Source organism: Rutidosis leptorrhynchoides, chromosome 1 (assembly GCF_046630445.1).
Source record: "Rutidosis leptorrhynchoides isolate AG116_Rl617_1_P2 chromosome 1, CSIRO_AGI_Rlap_v1, whole genome shotgun sequence".
Taxonomy (NCBI): domain Eukaryota; kingdom Viridiplantae; phylum Streptophyta; class Magnoliopsida; order Asterales; family Asteraceae; genus Rutidosis; species Rutidosis leptorrhynchoides.
In genome coordinates this window covers 34549626-34572849 of record NC_092333.1, presented here as the reverse complement: position 1 = coordinate 34572849, position 23224 = coordinate 34549626, and the positions used below count along the sequence as shown (strand labels likewise).

The following is a 23224-nucleotide window of genomic DNA, read 5'->3' as shown; positions in this document are numbered from 1 at the left end:
AAACTTACTAGTTTATGATTCTACTTTTATTGTTTCAAAGATTGTAAGTTCATGTGTTGGAATCATACTTGTGATTCATGAAGTAAACTTCAAGTTTACTTTCTTAAAGATCAAACTTAGGTTTGAATCTTTAAAGTATGAACAATCATGAATAAGTTACTTGTTTACTTAGTTTATTTCTTCATAGTATACACTTTAATTTCTTGTTTGTTGGTTGTGATTGGTCAAATGTTACTAGTTAACTTTGATCTCATTAATCTTGAACTAAAAGTAACTTTAAAAGTTCAAGAACATGTAAATGAAACTTTTTAATTATAACTTTGTACACTTATGTTAGATCTAGACTTTTGAGTCTTGGATCTTCAAGATCAAACTAAGAACGATGTTCTACAACTTAAGATCTTGATTTCATAAGTTCATTTTCAAGTTTGTAACTTATTATTAGTTTTAAAGTTCATGTATGTGTTAGATCTAAGACTTTGATGTAACTTTGGTTCATCAAACTTCATACAACTCTTAAGTGAGTTGTGCTCCATGTCTTAGACTTACACTTGGGTTATGATGGTCACACCATGGTAAATATGATGTAAACACATCAATGAGTTGTACACTTGAAGCTATAGGCATCAAGGATGAGAACCATGATGAACATCAAGCACCAAACTCACCGGAACTCATTATTTTACTGCTTTCTGTCTTCTACCTACTGTTCTGCTGTTTCTGTAACAGACCAGTAAACCTGGGCTGCTGTGACCTTTATTTTCAAATATATCTTTTCGATTAGATAACTTTTCATATAGGACTCGTCTTAATCCGAGTTACGGTTTAGGATTTATGGCCCTCCGATCGTCACTATGTCCTTTAACGTTGTGCAGAAATTTCTGACCTACTCGCACTTAGACCGTCGCCACGGTCAAACAAAGACGAGTTTGCTTCTGTAAATTTTACCACACTTAAAGGACTCATATACGGAGCCATGGCCACTGGTCTCACCTTGTTTCAGTAAGGGTAGAGGCCGTGGTGACTGACTGAAGTCAGTCTTTGTTTTAAACTACTTTCATGAACTAAACTTACTTTGCGCCTTTTGTTTGATGATGATTGATGATGACCTTTAAGACCTTATTTACGTACTTTTAAACCTTTTCGGAAGATTTACTGACTTAGTACTATTTGACTTAGGTTGAGGACTTTCGGATCGATTACTTGCACACTTTTCCCGACTCGACTTTACGACTACTTTATCATTGTGAGTTATAGCATTCCCTTTTTACTTTAACTTATTTTGGGAACTGAGAATACATGCAGATTTTATGTTTTACATACTAGGAACGAGTACTTAAACTTATATATGTGTGGGTTATACAACGGCATAAACATTCCCTTTAGCTCGGTAACGTTTAATCATTGGTTTTTGAACCGTGAATGCGAATCTTAGATATGGATCCATAGGGTTTGACATCCCCACTCGGGCTAGTAGCGCTAGCATTTAACGAGTGTTTAATACTTCGTAGACATACGCACTTGCCAAGTGTACTTTCAGGGGGTATAAACGTTAAGTTAGTTACCAAGTGCCCACGGTTAACATATACTTTATCATACTGTTTTGAAACGCTCTTTGTAGCACTGAAATCTCGTGGCCTACCTTACTTACTGTTATACTTAAACTATAGCTCACCAACCTTTGTGTTGACGTTTTAAAGCATGTTTTTCTCAGGTGCTTGAGGTTAGCTTCCGGTGTGTACTAGTCGTGCTGTAGACACCCGCTGCTTAGAGTTGTCATCGCATGAACTACTTTACCTTGCATTCAAACTTTAGTACTTTTGAACTATGACTTGTAACGACCATTGTGGTCACATACACTTATTATTTTCTTCTACTTAGTGAAGCATGCTTTTGGATTGTAAAACATTCGATGTTGGTTTAGACATCACTTTATTAATGAATGCAAGCTCTTTTTGAAAACTCATATAGTACTTAACCTTGTAATGATCCTGTTGTTGATGATTCGTACACGATGGTTTTGTACGGGGCATCACATTTGGTATCAGATCATTGGTTGTAGGGAATTAGGTTGCATTAGTGAGTCTAAGACCGACCCGAGTAGGATTCACTAATAGGACTAATCTACAACTTGCTAGTTTACTTGTTTCCGATGAACTTACTGCATGCTGCTGCTTACTGTTACTGCTATATGCCGTATGCTACTACATGATTTCACTACCGTATGATATCACTTGCTTTCGATTGCATGCTACTTCTGTACGATTCGTTATTATTGCCATGCTACTTATTGTTATACATGATTTAAACTGTTGGCCTAATACGTGCTTGCTTTATGACTTACTGACATAGAAAATTTATTTTCCTTGTTCAGATGTCGGATGTACCACCTGCTAGCGTTTTGGGCAGTTTAGACTCTTCAGCCACTCCACCTACCACCGTTGCCGATCCACCAATCCCGATACGCACGAGTGACCCCGGCGCTTCATCTTCTGGGACTAGTAGCCAGCCACCTGCACCAGTGACTACTTCTGATGGACACGTGGGCCCTACAGAGATTCCAGCCCCGTCTGCTCCCGGATCCTCGGAGTCACAGCCCCGCATCGGTGGTGTTGTGATCCCCGCGGAGTTCGGGGAAGGGCCATTCTGTAACCATATACGCATGCCGTGCCGACGCGCTCCAGATGGACTTTTAGTGCCGATTCTGCCATTCAGACACAGAGAGATGTTGGCTGCCTTCGGACTGCCAGTTCAGCCACCCGTGTCACCACCACATGATTCGGATGACTCATCATCCGCCGATTCTTCATCAGATGATTATTCATCAGACTCCAGTGACGACGAGGACCCTGCTAATATACCTATATAGGCACCCTCCACCCTGCCGAAGAAGCGGTACCGTCCTGATGGCACCGTTATTCCAGGGGTGAATGGCGGTCGTGCTTTCACTGACGCTTTTGGTCGACGTCGGAGGGTTACTGCCCGTAAGCGGCTTGTGCCGTACCCTGCCGACCCACTCATACGTAAGGCACCTCGTTACGTGCTGACTATTTCTGGAGCCGGGACATCTGCACCCCGCTTCGTGCGGTCTGCACCACCAGCTCCACCAGCACCATCCGCTCCACCGGCCCCACCTGCACCACCAGCACCGCCTGCCCCACCAACTCCCACTGTCGAGGAATTGACAAGGGAGGTGGGAATCCTACGAGCTCGGGTTACTGAGCTCGAGGAGCAGTTGGCTCAGGTTTTAGACATCCTTCACTCACCTTTACCGTAGGACTTTTGTATTTAGATTTTGTTATGTAATCTAGTTGTAGTTTTATGTTTCACTTATGTATTGTACGAACTTATTCAGATGTATGAAACTTATTATTATTAATGGAACTTTGCGTTATTCAAATTCTTGCACGATGTTCTATTTACATTACTGTATGACGATTCTGTGGTATTTGTACCTAGATGCGTTATTTAATAACATGTGATGTTTTGATTCCATGTTGGTTACTATATACTGTATTATTACTACTTGCATACTGGATTTTGACTTGAATCAAAATTTTTGTTTAGAACATCATGGCTAACGGTCGATCCACACCTACTGCTGCTCAAATTGAAGAGATGATCCAAGAACGTGTAGCCGCAGCCCTAGCAGAAAGAAACCTCCAAGCTCCACCGCCACCACCACCGGTTATCCCACCCGTTCGAAATGGGTGTACTTACAAGGAATTTCAGAGCTGCAAACCATATAACTTCAGTGGAACCGAGGGACCGGTTGGTCTCACCAGATGGTTCGAGAAACTTGAATCAGTATTCCGAGTTAGCAACTGTTCGGAGGACAGCAAAACCAAATTTGCTTCTTGTATACTATCTGACGGCGCGCTCACGTGGTGGAACACAATGGCACAGGCACAAGGCATTGATGAGGCGTATGCTACGCCATGGGAAGCATTTAAATGTGCTATGATTGAGGAGTATTGTCCAAGAACCGAAATCCAAAAGATGGAAATGGAATTCATGCAGTTAAAGGCCGTTGGGAACGATCTTGATGGTTACAACAGGAGATTTTTGGAACTAGCCCTGATGTGTCCGACAATGGTCACCCCAGAATTCAAATGAATGGAAAGGTACTTCTGGGGACTCCCTAAGAGCATTAAGGGAAACGTCACCTCATCCAAACCCCCAAATGTTCCCGACGCGATGCGCATGGCGCATACTTTGATGAATCAGATAACCATTGATGAACCGGAGAAAACTAAATCTGAAGCAGGTACTAGTGAGAAGCGCAAATGGGATAACCACACCAACAACAACAACAACAACAACAACAACAGGGGAAGAAACTATGAACAGAACCCGGCGAAACGACATGAGGGTTTCAGAGGAAACAACAACGGTGGAAACTCCAATCCCAACAACAACACCAACTCCAACCCGAACTACAAGAGAACCCTACCTCAATGCAAGAGGTGTTACAAACACCACACTGGGTATTGCAATGTTGTCTGCGAGAAGTGCCAACGGTCTGGGCATGTTGGAAAAGACTGCAAGGTCACCACTTTGAATGGGAAGCCGAACCCCACAGGGCTGAAGAAGTGTTACGAATGCGGGCAGATGGGTCATTTCAGAAATGCGTGCCCAAATAAGCGAAAAGACGGCGGACCACCCCGCGCTAGAGCTTTCAATGTTAATGCAAGGGACGCACGCGAAAACCCCGACTTGGTGACAGGTATATTCAAAATCAACAATCTTTTAGCTTCTGTCTTGTTTGATACTGGTGCGGATAGAAGTTATGTATGTAGACATTTTTGCGATAAGATTAATTGGTCATTAGTCCCGTTAAAAGAGAGTATGCTTGTCGAGGTCACCAATGGAAAACTTGAAAAGGTTGACCATATTAGTCGTGGAGCTATTATCAACATAGCCGGTGCAGATTTCAAAATTGATTTGATACCAATCAAACTGGGAAGTTTTGACGTGATCGTCGGTATGGATTGGTTGAGCAAGATAAAGGCAGATATTATCTGCGGAGATAAAGCACTTCGCATACCACAAGGAGATGGCGAACCACTAGTTATCTATGGAGAGAGATGTACCTCGAAGTTGAACCTCATTAGTTGCGTGAAAGCGCAAAAGATTATGAAGAAGGGACGTTTTACTGCCCTAGCACACGTGAAAGCGGTAGAAATAGAGGTGAAGAGCGTGAACGACGTTCGAATTGTGAACGAATTTTCCGATGTCTTCCCAGAGGAATTGCCTGGATTGCCACCGCCAAGAGCAGTAGAGTTTCAGATTGATTTAGTGCCAGGAGCAGCACCTGTAGCTCGCGCACCTTATAGACTCGCACCTTCCGAGATGCAAGAATTACAAAGCCAACTACAAGAACTACTTGACCGTGGATTTATCCAACCAAGTTTCTCGCCTTGGGGCGCACCTGTGTTGTTTGTGAAGAAGAAGGATGGATCCTTCCGTATGTGTATCGACTACCGTGAACTCAACAAATTGACTATCAAGAATCGGTATCCTCTTCCCAGAATTGACGATCTTTTTGATCAACTACAAGGATCGAGTGTCTACTCAAAGATCGATTTGCGATCCGGTTATCACCAGTTGAGGGTGAAGGAAAGTGACGTGATGAAAACTGCATTTAGGACTCGTTATGGTCATTATGAGTTTCTCGTGATGCCATTCGGTTTAACAAATGCACCTGCCGTGTTCATGGACCTCATGAATCGTGTCTGCAAGCCGTACTTGGATAAGTTTGTTATCGTCTTCATAGATGATATCCTCATCTACTCTAAGAGCGAAGAAGAGCATGAGCAACACCTCTGACTAGTGCTTGAACTCCTGAGACAAGAGCAACTTTAAGCCAAATTCTCCAAGTGTGAATTTTGGTTGAGGGAAGTTCAATTTCTGGGTCATGTTGTGAGCGACCAGGGTATCAAAGTTGATCCCACCAAGATTGAAGCTATCAGCAAGTGGGAAACCCCCACTACTCTGATGCATATTCGCCAATTCCTAGGTCACGCCGGTTACTACCCAAGGTTCATTGAAGGATTTTCTCTAATTGCGCGTCCTTTGACCGCACTGACTCACAAGGGCAAGAAGTTCATTTGGGAACCCGCACATGAATCAGCATTCCAAACTTTGAAGAAGAAGTTAACCACTGCACCTATCCTATCACTTCCTGAGGGCAGTGACGACTTTGTTGTTTATTGCGATGCGTCGAAAAGTGGTTTTGGTTGTGTACTGATGCAGCGATCAAAGGTTATTGCCTATGCCTCCCGCCAATTGAAGATTCACGAGCGAAACTACACTACTCACGATCTTGAACTTGGAGCCGTTGTCTTTGCGCTCAAATTGTGGAGACACTATTTGTATGGAACTAAGAGCACTATCTTCACCGATCACAAGAGTCTCCAGCACATCTTTGATCAGAAGCAACTGAATATGAGACAGCATCGATGGATCGAGATGCTCAACGACTACGATTGTGAACTCCGTTATCACCCTGGCAAGGCCAATGTTGTAGCTGACGCTTTAAGCCGAAAGGAGAGGACGGCACCTCTTCGTGTTAGGGCTCTGAACATCACCATCCATTCGAACCTCAACAGCCAGATCCGAGTAGCCCAAGATGAGGCTCTCAAGGAGGAGAACATATCTCACGAACATTTGAACATACTTGTCTCTCGATTCGAGGTTAGGGAGTCTGGACTCCGATGTTATGCCGGAAGAATTTGGGTACCTCTTTATGGAGATCTACGAAACCTGATACTTGATGAAGCACACAAATCGAGATATTCGATTCATCCTGGAGCGGGCAAAATGTACCACGACCTTAATGAACAGTATTGGTGGCCGAATCTTAAGAAGGACGTTGCGACTTATGTTGGTAAGTGTTTGACTTGCTTGAAGGTTAAAGCCGAGCATCAGAGACCTTTTGGTTTGCTTCAACAACCAGAAATCCCACAATAGAAGTGGGAACGAATAACAATGGATTTCATCACCAAGCTACCAAACACGGTGGGCGGATACGATACTATTTGGGTTATTGTTGACCGCCTTACCAAATCTGCACACTTCTTAGTGATGAAGGAGACGGATACAATGGATAGACTTGCCCAATTATACGTCAAAGAGGTTGTATCTCGTCATGGTGTACCTTTATCGATCATCTCAGATCGTGATCCCCGTTTTGCTTCTAGATTTTGGCGTTCTTTGCAAGAAGCCATGGGAACCCGTCTCGATATGAGTACTGCGTATCACCCTCAGACTGACGGGCAAAGTGAACGAACGATTCAGACCTTGGAGGACATGTTATGTGCATGTGTCATTGATTTCGGAAAGGCCTGGGAAAGGCATTTGCCATTAGCCGAATTCTCGTACAACAACAGTTATCACTCGAGCATTAACGCTGCACCTTTTGAAGCATTGTATGGCCGTAAGTGCCGATCCCCTATTTGTTGGGCCCAAGTAGGCGAAAAGCAAATCACCGGACCCGAGGTAGTCCACGAAACGACGGAGAAGATTGCTCAGATTCAAGCTAGACTTAAGACTGCCTGCGATCGTCAAAAGAGTTATGCTGATCTTAAATGTAAAGACTTTGAATTCAACGTTGGTGATCGTGTAATGTTGAAGGTTGCACCTTGGAAAGGTGTGATTCGCTTTGGAAAACGTGGAAAGTTGAACCCACGATACATTGGTCCTTTTGAAATCTTGGAACGTGTTGGACCCGTTGCTTACCGTTTGAATCTACCAGCACAATTGAGCTCAGTTCATCCTACCTTCCATGTGTCAAACTTGAAGAAGTGTCTTGCTGCACCCGAACTCATCATACCACTGGAAGAACTTACTATTGACGACAAACTCCACTTTGTGGAGGAACCTGTTGAAATTATGGATCGTGAGATCAAAACTTTGAAATGCAACAAGATTCTGATCGTCCGAGTACGATGGAATGCCAAACGAGGACCTGAGTTTACTTGGGAGCGAGAGGATCAAATGATGCGGAAGTATCCTCACCTTTTCCCGACTCCTCCATCTACCTCAGCTTAAATTTCGGGATGAAATTTTCTTTAACAGGTGGGTAATGTAACGACCCTGGATTTTCCAACGTTTATTTATTAATAATTATTATTATTAAAACGTACGATTAAACGAATGTATGTTATTACATTTACATGTTGCTATGATTGCCCGAACTTGACTTTAATTGCCCGAAACGTCTTTGTGACACCCGGAACTTTCACGAATAATATTTTTAGATATTATTTGCATTCATGATTAAGTTTATTAATCATTTTTATTAACTAAAGTTGCTAATTAGTTACTTGGGCTTTTAATTGGTTTAACTTGTGAATTATTGAACTTGAGCTTTGATTAGTGTAATGGACTCTTGAATATGGGCTTATAAACCCACCCTATGTAGCGACCCGACCAAATCGTCATTGACGGCGCCGTATACTTAGGTCCCGTTACGTGGTCATAAGTCTTTAAAACAACGTTTGACCAAAAGATATGTCGCATTCATTTCAAATGTAAAAGTTGTTCAAGTTTACAAGAAGAGTTCCACCACAAGTTACGATACAAAGTTTTAAGTACAAATGAAACTTATGCGACACAATTTAAAAGTATCCAAAAGACGCTCCATGTATGCATATATACTCGACATCCAATGCAAGTATCAAAATAATGAGCGGAAGCATGTATCATGTATCGTTCAAGGACCTGAGAAAAACATAGAAATCTGTCAACGAAAACGTTGGTGAAATCATAGGTTTAAGTAAGTAAGTACAAGTGAACCACAAGATTTGCATCAAAGAAATAATAGTAATACATTCCAAAAGTTTGTTTCACGAGCACCCAATTATCAAAGCTTAACATTTCATCCATTGTATACCCCATCCATAGTGCTAGAACAAACACTGATTCTCGAAAATATATTTCATCCGTAGACGGTAGCGAACCGTCAAAGATTAGGGTTGTCAACCCATATGGCCATATAACATAAGTTCTCGCTTACACCCGGCAAGTGTAACTAATGATAATCGAATTGAGGATTTTTGTTCTAAACTCGTATGTAGAATGTTTGTTTTCCCGTTCTTGTGTTCACTTAGTTCAAAAGAATCGTTTATGTTTTCTCATCCCAAATATAAGTTCAAAAAGAGTAAAAGTGGGACTATGATCTCACCTTGAGTGTACGAGTAGTAAAGTACTTCGACAAGTAAACGTGTGCAAAGAACAATGCTAGTCTTGACCTAAACAATAGGTTTGTATCAATAACGGTAAACACGATAGGTCAAAGATGTTCAATTAGTCCTATGGCTCGTTACGACTCAATAATGTAGCATGTGAATCAAGTTGTCATGTTTCATGCAAGATACAAGTATAAAAGCATGTTAGAACGATTGCACAACCATTTGGTTAAGTTTGATTAAAAGTCAAACTTGGTCAAAGTCAAAGTCAACGGGGTCGGGTCGGGTATCCGACAATTTTTCTAAGTTATATAATCATATATGAGCATGTTGGCCAAGTTTCATGTTAATCGGAGGTCCGTAGCATAGCAAACATTTTTACGTCAAAAGACAACCCAAACAGCCAGTTTTAGTACAATGGGACGGCGTCCCAAATGGCTAGACGGCGTCCCACAATGAAGGGTGGGACGTCGTCCTGATATCCTAGACGGCGTCTAGGTTCAAGAGGTGGGACGGCGTCCCCAGTATCTGGACGGCGTCCTGATCGGTTCCCAGGCCCTGTTTGCTGTATTCCTCAAATGGACGAACCAAAACACAAACAATCACATTTTATGATCCGCAAACAATTAGAACATGTATTTTATATCATCGGAAAGCTCTTTCGACAAGGAACGCAACTAAGCACTTTTCATCAAGCAAAAACATCATATACTATAACCGAAATCCCGTCAAGTGATCAATAGAGGTTTATTTTCAAGTTTCAAGTTTATCAATTGTAATTTAAGTTTCGGGAATCCAATTTATACATATGATATGCCGTTTTGAAGGTAATGAAACATGTAATACAACTAAACACTTATCAATAACATTAACAAGCATTCAACGCATCAAAAGTTCGTTTTAAGAGTTGTCAACCCTAACCAAAAGTTCACAAAATCAATAATCGCGTTTATGAAGTTTCTTTAATCAATCTATACATCAAAATGAAGCTAATGATACTAGTAACACTTTTAAAACATGCACATTAACAATCTAATAACATTTGATCATCCAAAATCAAGGATTTAGCAAGAAATTTTCATAATGAACTAGTTACACCAAAAACAACAAATCGAGCATACAAATTACATACACGACATCACAATGAGCCATAGACACTAATTAACATACTTTTAAGTCAAGAACACAAATTTAAAGAAAACTAGTGTTTTAGAAATGTTACCCAAACGAGATGAAGTTGGTACCAAAACGAAGAGGATGAAGAGAGGATCACGAATATGTAATTTATTTTGTTGTAAGCCTCCTAGATCGAATTTAGATGATGATTGAATGAATTTGGAAATTGGGTGTGTTCTTGCTAGAGAGAAAGAGAGAGAGAGAGAGAGAGAGAGAGAGATGGTTGAATGGTGGTGATTGGGGTAGACTAGGTGACCTAGTCAACTAGTTTGCCCCGTGTCAATTTTAGTCCCTCGAGTTTGTAGTCGGGTGCGGAAAATACCTAAACGGAATATTTTAAAACGCGTATTAACGGGAGATGTTATAGACATATAACGGAGTTTAAATTAGTATAACGGAAAAGAAAACAGAAAAAGGCGGGATGTTACATTACCTACTCCTTAAAAGAAATTTCGTCCCGAAATTTAAGTAGGCGTAGTAGTCGTTGTTTCTTCCTCGAGATCTTGCGTTTCTGAATTCACAAATAGATGAGGATACTTCCTTTGCATTTGATCTTGTCTTTCCCAAGTAAACTCGGGTCCCCTTTTGGCATTCCAACGGACTTTAACAATCGGGATTCGGCTTTGTTTCAATGTCTTGACGGAGGTGTCCACAATTTCAACCGGTTCCTCCACAAAATGAAGTTTGTCATCAATAGTAAGTTCCTCGAGAGGGATGATGATATCGGGTTCGGCAAGACACTTTTTCAAGTTAGATACATGGAAGGTAGGATGAACGGAGTTCAATTGAGGCGGAAGATTTAAACGATAAGCAACGGTTCCAATACGCTCCAAGATTTCGAAAGGACCAATATACCGTGGATTTAGCTTCCCGCGTTTCCCAAAGCGGATTACACCCTTCCAAGGTGCGACTTTTAACATGACGCGGTCACCGACTTGAAATTCAAGGTCGTTGCGTCTTTTGTCGGTATAGCACTTTTGACGACTCCGGGCCGTCCGAAGCCTATCCCGGATTTGAACGATCTTCTCGGTGGTTTCGTGAATGAGTTCGGGTCCGGTGATTTGTACGTCGCCTACTTCGGCCCAACAGAGAGGTGAACGACATTTTCGGCCATATAGCGCTTCAAAAGGTGCGGCCTTTATACTCGCGTGATAACTATTATTGTAAGAGAACTCGGCGAGAGGTAAGTGCTTGTCCCAAGCTTTTCCGAAATCAACCACGCAAGCTCGTAACATGTCCTCTAAGGTTTGAATTGTGCGTTCACTTTGTCCATCGGTTTGAGGATGATATGCGGTGCTCATGTCTAAACGCGTTCCCAACGCTTCTTGCAAAGTACGCCAAAATCTAGAAACGAAACGGCCATCTCGGTCGGAGATAATCGATAAAGGTACACCGTGTCGGGCTACGATCTCCTTAATGTAAAGTTGTGCAAGTTTCTCCGTTTTGTCCGTTTCTTTCATGGCCAGGAAGTGTGCGGATTTGGTGAGACGGTCAACAATAACCCAAATGGTATCATAACCGCCCGTCGTTTTTGGTAGTTTGGTGATAAAATCCATCGTTATTCTTTCCCACTTCCATTGCGGGATCTCGGGTTGTTGAAGTAGTCCAGACGGTCTTTGGTGTTCGGCTTTGACCTTGGAACATGTCAAACACTTGGAAACATAAGTAGCTACGTCCCTTTTGATGTTCGGCCACCAATATAGTTGTTTAAGGTCGTGGTACATCTTATTGGCACCGGGGTGAATCGAGTATCGTGACTTATGGGCTTCATCTAAAATAAGGCTTCGTAGGTCCCCATAACTAGGCACCCAAATCCTTCCGGCGTAATATCGGAGTCCGGCCTCCCTAATTTCGAATCGAGAGACGAGAATGTTCAAGAGCTCGTGTGAAAGGTTTTCATCCTTGAGGGCCTCATCTTGGGCTACCCGAATTTGGCTATTAAGGTTTGTGTGGATGGTGATGTTTAAGGCTCGGACACGAAGAGGCACCGCTCTTTCTTTTCGACTTAAGGCATCGGCTACTACGTTTGCCTTCCCGGGATGGTAACGAAGCTCGCAATCGTAATCGTTCAAAGTTTCAATCCACCGTCGTTGTCTCATGTTTAGTTGCTTTTGATCGAAAATGTGTTGGAGACTTTTGTGGTCGGTAAAGATAGTACTCTTGGTTCCATAAAGATAGTGTCTCCACATTTTAAGTGCAAAGACGACGGCTCCGAGTTCGAGATCATGCGTCGTGTAGTTTCGTTCATGAATTTTGAGTTGTCGAGAAGCATAAGCAATGACTTTCGTTCGTTGCATCAATACACACCTAAAACCATGTTTCGAGGCATCACAATATACAACAAAGTCATCATTGCCTTCGGGAAGTGACAAGATAGGAGCGGTGGTTAGCTTCGTTTTCAAGATTTGGAATGCGGATTCATGTTCGGTCGCCCAAATGAATTTCTTTCCCTTGTGAGTCAATGCGGTTAGAGGACGTGCAACCAAAGAGAAATTTTCGATGAATCTACGATAGTACCCGGCGAGACCCAAAAATTGACGAATGTGAGTAGGAGTAGTAGGAGTCTCCCATTTGCTAATGGCTTCGATTTTCGTTGGATCGACTTTAATACCTTGGTCACTTACAACATGACCAAGAAATTGAACTTCCTTTAACCAAAATTCACACTTGGAGAATTTGGCATAGAGTTGTTCTTGTCTTAAAAGTTCAAGCACAAGTCGGAGATGTTGTTCGTGCTCTTCTTCATTTTTAGAATAGATCAATATGTCATCGATGAACACAATAACGAATTTATCGAGATACGGTTTGCACACGCGGTTCATAAGATCCATGAACACCGCCGGTGCGTTAGTGAGACCAAATGGCATGACAAGGAATTCATAACTACCATAACGAGTTCGGAAAGCGGTTTTGGAGACATCTTCCCCCTTAACCCTCAATTGATGATAACCCGAGCGGAGATCGATTTTCGAATATACACGAGACCCTTGTAGTTGGTCAAAGAGGTCATCGATGCGAGGAAGAGGATATCGGTTCTTAACCGTCAATTTATTTAGTTCACGATAATCAATGCACATTCGTAGGGATCCGTCTTTCTTTTTAACAAACAAAATTGGAGCGCCCCAAGGTGAATGGCTAGGTTGGATAAAACCACGATCAAGTAGTTCTTGGATTTGACTTTGCAATTCTTGCATTTCAGATGGAGCGAGTCTATATGGTGCACGTGCTACGGGTGCGGCTCCCGGAATAAGATCGATTTGGAATTCAACCGGTCGATGAGGCGGAAGACCCGGCAATTCGTCGGGAAATACATCGGAATAGTCACTAACAATTGGCACATCATCGATGTGCTTCTCATCGGACTCGACTTTCTTAACGTGAGCAAGGATCGCAAAACAACCCTTACGGAGTAGTTTTCTAACTTTAACACATGAAACGAGGTTGAGTCCGGTGCAACTCTTATCGCCATAGACGATCAAAGGTTCACCATTCTCGATAGGAATTCGGATTGCGTTAAGATCACAAAGAATGTGAGATTTCGTTTTGACTAACCAATTCATACCGATAATTACATCAAAGCTTCCTAGTTCCATGGGTATCAAGTCAATTTCAAATTCCTTACCCAAAATGTTTATCGTACACCCTCGGTAATATGTGTCGGCACTTAATAGTTTCCCGTCAGCCACTTCAATGGTATAAGTGGTATCTAATGGAAGAGGTGGAGTGCTAAAATAATGAGTCAAAGTCTTGGATACAAAGCATTTATCGGCACCCGAATCGAATAAACAGGAGACATAAGAATTGTTGAGAAGAAACGTACCCGTGACTAGATCAGTGTCATCCCGGGCTTCCTCGGTGTTGATGTTGAAAGCTCGGCCGCGCGTGTTGGGGTTATCTTTCTTCTTTGGGCATGCATTTCTATAATGACCCGTTTGACCACATTCGTAACAAGTGCCCGTCTTTGGTGCATTGGGCCACTTTCGAGCAACGGGAGTGGCACTTTTACAATCGTTGGCCTTATGACCAACTCCTTGGCACCGGTGGCAAATTAACTTGCCAAATTCACCAAAGTGATGTTTGTTGCATTTGTTGCAAAGAGGTAGGTTCCCGGCATAACCCCTCTTGCCGTCGGAGGTGTAAGGCTTCTTAGCAAAGTTGTTGTTGCTTGATTGGGAGGGTTCCCACTTTCTTTTGTTGCCGCCCGATTTATCCTCGGCCTTAGGTGCCGGAACTACGATTTCGTCAACCGTTTCAATTAGTTGGCGAGCCATGTTCATAGCGGCTTGATGAGGAGTGGGTTTGGATGACATCACCCCTTGTTTGATGCTTTTTGGAAGACCGAGCATGTAGAGCTCAATCCTTTGAGATTCGGGGTTAACAAGATTAGGACACATCAAGGATAGTTCGGTGAAGCGTTGATTATAAGCTTTAAGATCGTTTCCGACCGCTTTCAAAGCTCTTAGTTCTTCCTCAAGCTTTCGGGTTTCTTCGCGCGGAAAATATTCAACAATCATCTTTTCCTTTAGATCGGCCCAAGAGAGGGCATGAGCTTCATCGGTACCCACCGATTGAACATAGGTGTTCCACCATGTTAGAGCAATTCCGGAGAAAGTGTGAGTGGAGTATTTGACCTTGTCTTGGTCCCGACAACCGCTTATGCTAAAGACGGCTTCCGTTTACTCAAACCATCGGGTGAGCACGACCGGTCCCCCGGTTCCATCAAAAGTGTGAGGTTTGCACCCCATGAAAGCTTTATAGGAGCATCCCTCGTTTGAGTTTCCGGCTCCATTGTTGTTGTTGTTGTTGTTGTTGTTGTGGTTGTTATTATTATTGTTGTTGGATGAGTGACCGGCCATGGCCGCATCTACGGCGGTAGCTATCATCCGTTCGAGAGCTTGTTCGGGAGTTTCATTGCGGCGTACACGACGAGGAGCCATTGTTCCTTCAAGACACAAGAATATCATTGATTAGTATTCTCAATAATACTAACCGTGATATAGAATAAAGATAAAGAGAAGTTTTTCCTCGACTCGCCTTAAATTATTTATGTCATAATGTCGGAACGTTCATATGAGTCACCGTAATATAATCCCGGAAATTATATTACCCTGATTCATATGTGCATTCGACATCATTTCATATAGTCAAGGTGGCGCGTCAATCAAATTAAACAACGTGAGATTAAGATGAACTAAGAGTAGATATGAGTAGAAGCGTTCGAGTATAAATGCACAAGTAGTCAAGTAATTCCTACTTCAAGTCTATATGCCGGTTGTAGTCTAGACTCACCAATGTACCCTATGACTCGGGGTTGACACTAATGAACTCTAAATCCCTACAACCAACTCTCTGATACCATCTGTAGCGACCCGACCAAATCGTCATTGACGGCGCCGTCTACTTAGGTCCCGTTACGTGGTCATAAGTCTTTAAAACAACGTTTGACCAAAAGATATGTCGCATTCATTTCAAATGTAAAAGTTGTTCAAGTTTACAAGAATAGTTCCACCACAAGTTACGATACAAAGTTTTAAGTACAAATGAAACTTATGCGACACAATTTAAAAGTATCCAAAAGACGCTCCATGTATGCATATATACTCGACATCCAATGCAAGTATCAAAATAATGAGCGGAAGCATGTATCATGTATCGTTCAAGGACCTGAGAAAAACATAGAAATCTGTCAACGAAAACGTTGGTGAAATCATAGGTTTAAGTAAGTAAGTACAAGTGAACCACAAGATTTGCATCAAAGAAATAATAGTAATACATTCCAAAAGTTTGTTTCACGAGCACCCAATTATCAAAGCTTAACATTTCATCCATTGTATACCCCATCCATAGTGCTAGAACAAACACTGATTCTCGAAAATATATTTCATCCATAGACGGTAGCGAACCGTCAAAGATGAGGGTTGTCAACCCATATGGCCATATAACATAAGTTCTCGCTTACACCCGGCAAGTGTAACTAATGATAATCGAATTGAGGATTTTTGTTCTAAACTCGTATGTAGAATGTTTGTTTTCCCGTTCTTGTGTTCACTTAGTTCAAAAGAATCGTTTATGTTTTCTCATCCCAAATATAAGTTCAAAAAGAGTAAAAGTGGGACTATGATCTCACCTTGAGTGTACGAGTAGTAAAGTACTTCGACAAGTAAACGTGTGCAAAGAACAATGCTAGTCTTGACCTAAACAATAGGTTTGTATCAATAACGGTAAACACGATAGGTCAAAGATGTTCAATTAGTCCTATGGCTCGTTACGACTCAATAATGTAGCATGTGAATCAAGTTGTCATGTTTCATGCAAGATACAAGTATAAAAGCATGTTAGAACGATTGCACAACCATTTGGTTAAGTTTGATTAAAAGTCAAACTTGGTCAAAGTCAAAGTCAACGGGGTCGGGTCGGGTATCCGACAATTTTTCTAAGTTATATAATCATATATGAGCATGTTGGCCAAGTTTCATGTTAATCGGAGGTCCGTAGCATAGCAAACATTTTTACGTCAAAAGACAACCCAAACAGCCAGTTTTAGTACAATGGGACGGCGTCCCAAATGGCTAGACGGCGTCCCACAATGAAGGGTGGGACGTCGTCCTGATATCCTAGACGGCGTCTAGGTTCAAGAGGTGGGACGGCGTCCCCAGTATCTGGACGGCGTCCTGATCGGTTCCCAGGCCCTGTTTGCTGTATTCCTCAAATGGACGAACCAAAACACAAACAATCACATTTTATGATCCGCAAACAATTAGAACATGTATTTTATATCATCGGAAAGCTCTTTCGACAAGGAACGCAACTAAGCACTTTTCATCAAGCAAAAACATCATATACTATAACCGAAATCCCGTCAAGTGATCAATAGAGGTTTATTTTCAAGTTTCAAGTTTATCAATTGTAATTTAAGTTTCGGGAATCCAATTTATACATATGATATGCCGTTTTGAAGGTAATGAAACATGTAATACAACTAAACACTTATCAATAACATTAACAAGCATTCAACGCATCAAAAGTTCGTTTTAAGAGTTGTCAACCCTAACCAAAAGTTCACAAAATCAATAATCGCGTTTATGAAGTTTCTTTAATCAATCTATACATCAAAATGAAGCTAATGATACTAGTAACACTTTTAAAACATGCACATTAACAATCTAATAACATTTGATCATCCAAAATCAAGGATTTAGCAAGAAATTTTCATAATGAACTAGTTACACCAAAAACAACAAATCGAGCATACAAATTACATACACGACATCACAATGAGCCATAGACACTAATTAACATACTTTTAAGTCAAGAACACAAATTTAAAGAAAACTAGTGTTTTAGAAATGTTACCCAAACGAGATGAAGTTGGTACCAAAACGAAGAGGATGAAGAGAGGATCACGAATATGTAATTTATTTTGTTGTAAGCCTCCTAGATCGAATTTAGATGATGATTGAATGAATTTGGAAATTGGGTGTGTTCTTGCTAGAGAGAAAGAGAGAGAGAGAGAGAGAGAGATGGTTGAATGGTGGTGATTGGGGTAGACTAGGTGACCTAGTCAACTAGTTTGCCCCGTGTCAATTTTAGTCCCTCGAGTTTGTAGTCGGGTGCGGAAAATACCTAAACGGAATATTTTAAAACGCGTATTAACGGGAGATGTTATAGACATATAACGGAGTTTAAATTAGTATAACGGAAAAGAAAACGGAAAAAGGCGGGATGTTACACCCTACACCTTAATGGATTAACTAGCCCGTTGTTACATACATGAAAGTATCATTTTAAGAATGAACTAGTTTGTTTAAGGAAGATTGGAATCTAGTTACTTGCCTTTCCCATGTAAACACACCCATTAACCACACTTTTGAAGCCTTACATACTAGTAACTAGTGGATCTTGTCCTCCCTCTTGATCCCCTCCAAGACCGACGGCCTAGAGGCCTTGGGAGTGTGCTTTTTGTTTCAAATTTTGTTACCATATCAACTAGTATTCTTCATTCATTCACACACACTCTTACTAGCTTCCATTTTCTCTCAAACTTTCCTTTCTTTTTCTCTCAAGATTGTAAGTAACTTGAGACAACTCTTTCTTCTTTTCTTCTTACAAAACCGAATACATACACACATGTATCATCATCATCTTTTGATCTTTGATGTTGTTTAATTACTTGAGATTTGTTAGTTGTTGTTGTTACTTTGTTACTTGTTGTTATTTATTATTTACTTATAAATTTCAAGAATCAAACTTACTAGTTTGATTCTTCATAATATCTTGTATTTATCAAGAACACAAGAACATAAACTTACTAGTTTATGATTCTACTTTTATTGTTTCAAAGATTGTAAGTTCATGTGTTGGAATCATACTTGCGATTCATGAAGTAAACTTCAAGTTTACTTTCTTAAAGATCAAACTTAGGTTTGAATCTTTAAAGTATGAACAACCATGAACAAGTTACTTGTTTACTTAGTTTATTTCTTCATAGTATACACTTTAATTTCTTGTTTGTTGGTTGTGATTGGTCAAATGTTACTAGTTAACTTTGATCTCATTAATCTTGAACTAAAAGTAACTTTAAAAGTTCAAGAATATGTAAATGAAACTTTTTAATTATAACTTTGTACACTTATGTTAGATCTAGACTTTTGAGTCTTGGATCTTCAAGATTTAACTAAGAACGATGTTCTACAACTTAAGATCTTGATTTCATAAGTTCATTTTCAAGTTTGTAACTTATTATTAGTTTTAAAGTTCATGTATGTGTTAGATCTAAGACTTTGATGTAACTTTGGTTCATCAAACTTCATACAACTCTTAAGTGAGTTGTGCTCCATGTCTTAGACTTACACTTGGGTTATGATGGTCACACCATGGTAAAGATGATGTAAACACATCAATGAGTTGTACACTTGAAGCTATAGGCATCAAGGATGAGAACCATGATGAACATCAAGCACCAAACTCACCGGAACTCATTATTTTACTGCTTTCTGTCTTCTACCTACTGTTCTGCTGTTTCTGTAACATACCAGTAAACCTGGGCTGCTGTGACCTTGATTTTCAAATAGATCTTTTCGAGTAGATAACTTTTCATATAGGACTCGTCTTAATCCGAGTTACGGTTTAGGATTTATGGCCCTCCGATCGTCACTATGTCCTTTAACGTTGTGCAGAAATTTCTGACCTACTCGCACTTAGACCGTCACCATGGTCAAAAGAAGACGATTTTGCTTCTGTAAATTTTACCACACTTAAAGGACTCATATACGGAGCCATGGCCACTGGTCTCACCTTATTTCAGTAAGGGTAGAGGCCGTGGTAACTGACTGAAGTCAGTCTTTGTTTTAAACTACTTTCATGAACGAAACTTACTTTGCGCCTTTTGTTTAATGATGATTGATGATGACCTTTAAGACCTTATTTACGTACTTTTAAACCTTTTCGGAAGATTTACTAACTTAGTACTATTTGACTTAGGTTGAGGACTTTCGGACCGATTACTTGCACACTTTTCCCGACTCGAATTTACGACTACTTTATCATTGTGAGTTATAGCATTCCCTTTTTACTTTAACTTTATTTGGGAACTGAGAATACATGCGGATTTTATGTTTTACATACTAGGCACGAGTACTTAAACTTATATATGTGTGGGTTATACAACGGCATAAACATTCCCTTTAGCTCGGTAACGTTTAATCATTGGTTTTTGAACCGTGAACGCGAATCTTAGATATGGATCCATAGGGTTTGACATCCCCACTCGGGCTAGTAGCGCTAGCATTTAACGAGTGTTTAATACTTTGTAGACATACGCACTTGCCAAGTGTACTTTCAGGGGGTATAAACGTTAAGTTAGTTACAAAGTGCCCACGGTTAACATATACTTTATCATACTGTTTTGAAACGCTCTTTGTAGCACTGAAATCTCGTGGCCTACCTTACTTACTGTTATACTTAAACTATAGCTCACCAACCTTTGTGTTGACGTTTTAAAGCATGTTTTTCTCAGGTGCTTGAGGTTAGCTTCCGCTGTGTACTAGTCGTGCTGTAGACACCCGCTGCTTAGAGTTGTCATCGCATGAACTACTTTACCTTGCATTCAAACTTTAGTACTTTTGAACTATGACTTGTAACGACCATTGTGGTCACATACACTTATTATTTGCTTCTACTTAGTGAAGCATGCTTTTGGATTGTAAAACATTCGATGTTGGTTTAGACATCACTTTATTAATGAATGCAAGCTCTTTTTGAAAACGCATATAGTACTTAACCTTGTAATGATCCTGTTGTTGATGATTCGTACACGATCGTTTTGTACGGGGCATCACATTGTGTAATCTTTGTCGAAAATACAACACAATTTGTTGAATTTACTACTAAACATATATTATGAAAATTTAGATATGTATTGTATGTTTATTTTGTTAGATATACGCGTTTTATTGTAATATATCAATATTAATTATTATTTCATTATCATTATAAGGTTGAAAACATAATGTAAATCTAACGGTAAATGCATTTGTAATAGTAAATATATGTAAGCATATATCTACATTTAAGTATGTGTATATGTATTTTGGGTATTAATGGATATATCTATGGATGAAACTTTTCATCCATGTCCATATTCATTTGGGTTCATCCGTATCTATATCAATGTAGATTCATCCATATGCATTACGAAACGGATGGATCGGGCCGATATCTATCGGATCGGGTACTTGCCATCCCTAATGTCAACAACACGAAAGCCGTCTCGCTGAATAATATCTTGAGAAATGATTTGTTCACAAAAAGTTTACAAAAGATTGTACTCGTATATAAAATAAGTTGGACCAATTAAATTAGGAGAATAAGAGAGAAACAACAAATGATTTTGATCGGTTATTCTCATATGCCATGTGTTTTTGTGGATTATTTTTTGTAAAGTTTTTGTGCATATGTCTAATATTTTACACCGTAGAAGCTTATCAAACAAGCCTCATATGTATACGGGTCCTTATTCCTGAACGTAAATTGTAAATTTCCAATTTAACGCTTTATGAAATTTGAATATGCTACATTAAAATAGATAACCTCTTGTAATAAAACCCTAACCATGGTGCATTATATTATCTCATTTCACTTACTACTTGCAGTTGTATTATCGATTTCGTTTTTACTAGTTAAATATGTCGTTTGTCATTTGTTTCTTCTGATTTCCCTTTTTCACTTTAAATTTACTGATTGATTAGCAATATATAAGTCAGAATACGAAGTATTGGAAGATTTTTCTGTTAACATTATTGTGTTTGTCAAAAAAGTAGGGTTCAGGGTTTTGAATGTAGGACTTTACAATTTTATTCAAAACTTAGTATTTTGAGTATGAAATTGGTGAGTTCATTTATCAACATGTTTGATTTCCACGTCAGTGATTATAGCAAGCAGTTTCCTGATAAAGAGGAAGCTAGATTATACAATAACCATATTTACTTGTACCATTTGTAGTTAGTATGTCCTATATTCTGAATATTGATTGCAATCATTTTGCTTTTGTAGCCTTTGGACTCTAAAAGAGAATGGATTCAGGGTGTGGGCATGGTAATGTTTTTATAATGCATGTAGAAGATGATAGAATAAGCAGCTTGCCTGATGATGTCATCCACAAAATCCTATCTTTTGTTGGCCTTAAACATGCTGTACAAGCAAGTGTGTTGTCATCTAGATGGAAATATATATGGACTTCATTGCCCTATCTTAATTTCTTAGGTGAGGATTTCTCTACGGAGCGCATGTTTTCCAAATTTGTTGAACATTTTATCACTAGGCACAATAATCTACTAAAAGTGTCTTCGGTCAAACTCACTTTCTATGGACCGTTTAACCAAGTGTTTGTCAAAAGAATAATGAACTACGCATTTACCCACAATGCCCAACAGATGACTGTCAGAAGATTAGATTGGTTCACTGATGATTTACCCGTTTCCCTCTTTAGTTCTCAGTCTCTCAAAAGTTTGTCTCTGCGTCAATTAAAGCCTGCGCCAACTTGGGATCTCCCCTTTCTAACAACTTTGTATCTTGATTATGTCATCTTTGATGTTAATGAGGGCATTAGTCATATCTCCAAATGTGCAAACTTGAAGAATCTCACTTTACATAGCTGCTGGGTAAGAGAATCATACTATGAAACTGTTGGTTGTTTTGATATCCATCTTCCTGAACTTTGTAATCTTACGCTTAAAGATGGAGGCTGTTTTGAAATGGGGTTGAATGTGTTTGCACCACAACTAGAGAATCTCACTGTTATAGATTGGGAACAAGTGCATCTACAATCTATACCAACCCTTGTCTCATTGGTCTTTAAAGGTCGCTATAATGGTTTGCTGCAGATCTCTTCATTCGATCTTTGTTTTTTGGAAAAGGTGGATCGTCTTTGTATTTACAAGTCATATAACAAAAAAGACAAGATAGATGATGATCATAACCTTGTTGCTCTACTTCGTCAAATACAAAATGCCAAACGTATTACGCTTAACTTGGATTTAATTCAGGTATGTCACTATGTCAATATTGATCTTTAGCCTATCTAATACTATATGCATCATGTGAACATTTTCTTACTTAGCCATAGAATTGTCATTGAGATTTTTAAAAGTAAAAGTGCACAACAGTACATAGTTGTTTCATGAGATAAGGTTTTTTTTTTTTTTTTTTTTTTTTTTTTTTTTTTTTTTTTTATTGTCATGATGACTTGCTTCTCAAAAAAATGAATTTTTTTTAAGAAAAAAGTCATTATTTATAGGACAAATGGCCCGAAAAGGTAACATAAGTTACCCAATTTGACAATAAAGATAACCCACAATTTG

At 39.9% G+C, this 23224-nt stretch overlaps 1 protein-coding gene across 1 annotated transcript; it reads left to right on the top strand.

The window, feature by feature from the left end:
- Positions 1 to 21937: 21937 nt before the first annotated feature.
- Positions 21938 to 22939, top strand: LOC139857761 (putative F-box/FBD/LRR-repeat protein At4g13965). Its single transcript, XM_071846628.1, has one exon. The coding sequence runs from the start codon at positions 21938 to 21940 to the stop codon at positions 22937 to 22939; it is 1002 nt and encodes a 333-aa protein (XP_071702729.1).
- Positions 22940 to 23224: the final 285 nt, after the last annotated feature.

What these genes read in the sequence shown, in the direction of transcription:
- LOC139857761 (XM_071846628.1), top strand. Translation starts at nt 21,938, where the DNA reads ATGGATTCAGGGTGTGGGCATGGTAATGTTTTTATAATGCATGTAGAA.